This window comes from Peromyscus eremicus, chromosome 6 (genome assembly GCF_949786415.1).
Source record: "Peromyscus eremicus chromosome 6, PerEre_H2_v1, whole genome shotgun sequence".
Taxonomy (NCBI): Eukaryota; Metazoa; Chordata; class Mammalia; order Rodentia; family Cricetidae; genus Peromyscus; species Peromyscus eremicus.
The window spans coordinates 30377682-30383683 of NC_081421.1; the positions used below are offsets into that span (position 1 = coordinate 30377682).

The 6002-nt window shown below is 41.6% G+C and overlaps 1 protein-coding gene across 1 annotated transcript in view; it reads left to right on the forward strand.

The window, feature by feature from the left end:
• Pik3ca (phosphatidylinositol-4,5-bisphosphate 3-kinase catalytic subunit alpha) overlaps nucleotides 1-6002 on the forward strand; it is a 71131-nt gene extending 65129 nt beyond the window's left edge. Inside the window, exons 18-21 of the mRNA XM_059265328.1 lie at nucleotides 744-914; nucleotides 2391-2508; nucleotides 2612-2763; nucleotides 3477-6002. Coding sequence (XP_059121311.1) covers nucleotides 744-914; nucleotides 2391-2508; nucleotides 2612-2763; nucleotides 3477-3747 — 712 coding nt within the window. The 3' untranslated portion in view covers nucleotides 3748-6002. The remainder of the gene's footprint in view (nucleotides 1-743; nucleotides 915-2390; nucleotides 2509-2611; nucleotides 2764-3476) is intronic.

Consider the following 6002-nt stretch of genomic DNA (forward strand, 5'->3'; position numbering starts at 1 on the left):
AAGGAGAGTGTGAGGAATTGAGAAATGCTAGATAGAAATATAGATAAAAAAAGATAGAGACACAGGATAGCTTCAGGAGGGCCCTGGGTCAATACCAGCAGTCTCGAATTTATTTCTAATGGGCTTTATACACTAGCAAGGGGAGAGGCAAAAGCTGTCTCCCCTTTCAACATCAAAGCACATCGTACAACCAAGTGTAGAACTTCAAAGCACATGGTAACCATGCCTTTGCACCCTGTTATGCAGCCTTGGTGAGCAACATGAACTCTGACTCTTTGGAATCTTTGTGGGCTCCCACATTGGCAGTTTTACAGACCTGAACAAAGTGACACCAGTAGACAGGCCAACACGGAAGAGGGAATCACCCGAGGCTTCGGCCTTCAACCAAGACTACAGGCAGCTAAGAAAGCTGGGAGAGGCGCAGTCTTCCCGGGAAGAGTCCCTAATTGGGTTCTTCAGTGACATATATATCTATATATACACAAGTGACGCGGTGTACATATAGAGAGAGACTGAGCAGGTTGTACTTACATATTTAGGAAGACTGTGTGCATGTGTGTGTGTCTGTATGTGTGAGTGCATGCATTTGTGTGTATCAACAAAGAAAGAGGCCATACATTTGAGATGGAGCAGGAGAATGTGCATGAGAAGGATTGAAGGGAGAGAAGTGAGGAAGTGATGTTATTTTAACTTCAGTCAAAAATAGTTGCTGTTTTAAAGTTCTGCCTTTGTCAATTTCGCAGAATGCTGCCTTATGGCTGTCTGTCCATTGGGGACTGTGTGGGGCTCATCGAGGTGGTGAGAAACTCTCACACCATCATGCAGATCCAGTGCAAAGGAGGCCTGAAGGGGGCACTGCAGTTCAACAGCCACACACTGCATCAGTGGCTCAAGGACAAGAACAAGGGCGAGATGTGAGTTTGCTCTTGAGTTGCTGTTACAGTGGACTCAGCAGACTTCTGGGCTAAGGAGAAAACCATTGTAGTCAGGAAAATGCACTTCACTTTTGAAATATCGGAGGGTGTTGTGAGTGAACGAGATCTTCATCCAGTTCACCTTGTATCTCACATTTTCTTTTAATCATGAACCAAATGAACATTTTTTGCTGGAGACATGGTGCAGCAGTTAAGAGTACATACTCCTTTTCTGAAGGACCTGGGTTCAGCCCCCAGTACTACATGGGGTCCCTTACAACCACTTCCAAGGAATCTGATGCACATGTATGCACATGCCCATACATAGATATATAATTAAAAGTAAATCTTACTCAAAAATAATATACGTTCAAATTTTTACTTCTAATTTGGTAAAAATGATATTTTAGAAATGAATTTTCAACACTATCAATGATTGCATATGCCTTAACCAAGCACTTAGGAGGCTAAAGTAGGTGGATCTTTAAGTTCCAGACCAGCCTAAGCAACACAGAGAGGCAGAGGCAGAGGCAGGTAGATCTCTCTTGAATGTGAAGCCAACCTAGTCTACATAGTGAGTTCCAGGCTAACCAGGGCTATATAGTGAGACCCTCAAAAAATTAATGATTTTCTCCTGCACATTGTGGCTTATTCCAGCACCCAAGAGACTAAGCCAGGAGGATTGTTGTATGCTGTGAGTTCAAGGCCAGCCTGGGGTGCAGTGTAAGACCCTATCTCAGAATAAAAGAAAATTTGGGGGCTGGAGAGATGACTCAGTTGATGACCTACTTTTGCACAAGCATGAAATCCTAAATGACTAGCACCCTTTTATAAAGCCTTGTAGCATGGGTCTAGAGCCCCATGCTTGAGGCAGGGAGCCAGAACAGCTCTATCTCGGGCTGACTGACTGGCCAGCAAGTCTAGCCAGTTGGTGAGTCCCAGGTTCAGTGAGAGCCATTGTTTCAAAAACTAAGGTGGTGAGATGCTAAAGAGATGGCTCAGAGGTTAAAAGCATGTGCTGCTCGTCCAGAGGACTCAGGTTTGCTTCCCAGCACCCACGTCTGACAACTCAGCTGCTTATCTCTAGCTCATGGGCTCCTACCCTCTTCTATGGATACATTCACACAAAAATTCACATAAGTAAACATCCTGAAATGACTAAGAATAAGGTGATGAGTAATAGAAGGCACCTAGTGTTAACCTCTGACCTTGACACATGCATACTTGAGTATGCGCGCACGATCACACACACACCACGGAGAGAGAATCATGATGTCTTTTTCATTCCAGTTAGAATTATGATTAGGTCAAGGAACATCTACAAATTTCCCTGAAGACTTAAGAATCTCAAAACTTCTCAGGTCTTCAGACATTCTTTTCTCCCAATATTAATGTGAAGCTTCAGCCATATTTCCCCAGTTTGGCCCCAGCCACTATTTCCACACCACCCATGAGGTATTTATTTATTCTCTGTAGATACGATGCAGCCATTGACCTATTTACAAGGTCGTGTGCTGGGTACTGCGTGGCAACCTTCATCTTGGGAATTGGAGACCGGCACAACAGCAACATCATGGTGAAAGATGATGGACAGGTAATAATAGCCTTTTAAGTGCTTCCAGGGTCTTTAAATATATTAAGTCAAGATCTGTTATGTCTGCATGTTAAACTAAAATGTGATTTCTTATTTTTGAAAGCTGTTTCATATAGATTTTGGGCACTTTTTGGATCACAAGAAGAAGAAATTTGGTTATAAACGGGAACGTGTGCCATTTGTTTTGACGCAAGATTTCTTAATAGTGATTAGTAAAGGAGCCCAAGAGTACACAAAGACCAGAGAGTTTGAGAGGTGAGCTCAAAGACTGCCTGGGGAGGGGAGGGCCTACTGTGCACAGCAGGTGCTACTTCCTGTGCCTCTGAGCAGTGAATATCAGCAGGAGAAGCCGCAGGTTACAGCATCTTCAGTTCTGCTCATTTGTCTGATAGCGGGTGGAGAGTGAAAATGAAATGGGATTTCATTCGTTGAGCTCAGTGAGACCTAAAAAGAAAGTAACCCTTAAACCTTATGACACTGAAATTATTGGCTTTTGTTAATTAACTTTATCCTGTCAAATAACATGTAGTGTGGTTAGGACATGGGTTTGGGTTCTAACTGAGGAAAACCAGCAAACTATAACTCTTCTGCATACTTATCTTTTCCCTGCCACCTTGTGGTACATCATTAGTCTATCTTAGCCTTCAAAGGACTTTCATAAATTCTGTTGTGTGTGTAAGTCAGTCCTCTGACCTTAGGTGCCTAAATCCTTGAGGCTGATTGTTACTTTAGTATTGACCAGTTCAGACATTGACTGAATACTGAACCCCAATGCTCCAAGCACTGTTTCAGGTGCTTGGCAGGCAAGAAAGTACTCATTCACAGAGTACACATCCCAGAATGGCGGTGGGCCAGAGGAGCAGGCAGGGGAATGGTAGTTTTTAGATATTTGCCCAAGACAAGTGTGCTAATTCTATAAAGTCAGAGTACTAGTTCACACACTGACCAAGTGTTCTTCCCACTGCCAGGTTTCAGGAGATGTGTTACAAGGCTTACTTAGCAATTCGGCAGCATGCCAATCTCTTCATCAACCTTTTTTCCATGATGCTTGGCTCTGGAATGCCGGAACTGCAGTCTTTTGATGACATTGCATATATTCGAAAGACTCTAGCCTTAGACAAAACTGAGCAAGAGGCTTTGGAGTACTTCACCAAACAAATGAACGACGCCCATCATGGCGGCTGGACCACAAAGATGGACTGGATCTTCCACACCATCAAGCAGCACGCGTTGAACTGAGGTGGCAGCCGTGAACGGCAAGCTGGCACACAGTTCTTCCACTGCATGGCAGTGAGTGGCAGCAGGCAGACAGTGGCACGGGGATGGCACAGTCAGGAACAACATTAGGACTCGAGCAAGAACAGAAACAACATGCTCTATAATTGAAACACTGTACACGTAAACAGGGTTTGATAGCACTAAACTAGTTCATTTCAGAATTCAGCTTTAGAATAATGAGCAATTTCATGTTATGCCTTAAGTCCAAAAAAAGGTAAACTTTGAAGATTGTTTGTATCTTTTTTTAAAAAAACAAAACAAAACAAAAATCCCCAAAATACACACAAATGATGGAGACGAAAAGAGAATGCTGCTCTGTTTGTCTTGCCGGGGTTCTGTTTAAAATGTGGACACAACCAAGGCTGTGACTGCTTTAGGTCTGAGTACGCTGGAGCTTCTATTAAGTCTGTGGCATTGGAGAAGAATGGAAATCCTCATTTCCCATTGCTGTTCAGACTTGGGGTTTGAAGTGGGTGTTCTGACTCCCTGCTCACTGAGGAACAACACTTGGGAAGGGACTCGGTCTTTGCTCTGAACAAACAACCCTTTGATGGACTGGGGTCTCTCACCTGTGCTTCTGAAAGCAGTCACAAGTGATTACCTGCAGACAGATGTGTTTTTCTTGAGTTTTGTTTTTTGTTGGTTTTTTCTGGACAGTATTTACAAGGATCTGACTTATTTCCTAGGGAAATTCTGGGCTCGCATCAAGTACAGCAGTGACCATAGAGGAGGGACGCAGGGGCTCCTGTTTCTGACCTGTACAGTATTCACTTTAAGCTGATTGTTCCTCCTTTTGCAATTGAACTGAATACTTTTTTTTCATGCATGTTTTCCAGAAAATAGAAGTGAGTATTAATGTTATTAAAAAGATTATTTTTTTTTATTAAAGGCTATTTATATTATAGAAACTATCATTAATATATATTCTTTATTTACATAATCTGTCCCATAGTCATGCATTGTTTTGCACCCCAAATTTTTTATCATTGGTAACAGCATGGTTAGCTTTTCTCTTGGTCTATAGATGAGGCTCAGGCACTATCCATTTATCCAGCTCCCCCGTATGACTCCCTAAGGAACAGGTTGAACTGCACATGTTCCCTTCCACTGCTGTCCATTTTCACACGACGCCCTCATCGTCCATCCCTCTGTCGTGAGAATGGTCGAATCATAGAAACCAGTTACTGAACGAGTACAGAGTGGACTGTCAGCCTGACTCGTAAGCCCTCTCCTGAGGTCTGGTCATGAACGACTTTTTATATTATGAGAGACTAGAAACCATGAATTTTTTACCTTCGTAAGCTATGTATCCATATCTCAATGATAACAGTAAGGACAGTAACCCATTTTACTATCATGTCCCATTTCAAGGTGGTCAGGTCTCACTCCAACTTCATTACATCCCATTCAAGCACAGAATGCATTATTGAGCATTCTAAAAACCATCCATCCAAGATGTAGGGCTAGTGTTAGTGGTCACTCTAGATTTCTACTCAGTGTTTGAATGATTCATGTCCTAGAAAATAGCTTTAGCAGATGTTCAGATGCCACGCAAAAAAAAAAACAAAAAAAAACAAAAAAGCAGAAAAAAAGAATAAATAAAAAGAAAAGAAAAAAGAAAAAACTGTGCAATAATTTACTGACAGTTCCTAGCTTAGGCGAGTTACTGGGGAGCCTCTTTATGAAGAGCGCACACTGTACACTCTAGAAAAACAGCATCCCTTTGCCACGCTTGTCTCTGAGGTCAGACACCTGTAGTAGACATTTTGAATAGTAAACAGGGGACTCTAATAAAAATACTCTTAATATCTGGCTATTTTAGAACCCTTAAAGGGCATAATTATTGAAGATTTAGGTACTTCACTAAAGCATGTATATATTATTGCCAACAAGAAAACCTGAAGATTAGGGGAACATAGTTCTGTAAACTGTCTTGGAATAGTTAATCAGAATTTAAACTGTTTTAAGCAGAAAACCAGTTAGATTCTTTTGCAGATATAGGAATCTTCCTAACTTATTTAAACTTGGCATTTAACACTTTGTGTTACTTAGATATGCAGTTGCTAGGTACTAACATCCCATTCTTTTCTATATCAGGGATTATTACAGTCAAACTCAGTGACATGGTACAAATCTACAACTTTGATGGTGGAAACTGAAGAATTACAAAGAACTGTGTTTTCCTGAGTGCCAAAAAAAAAAAAAAAAAAAAAAAA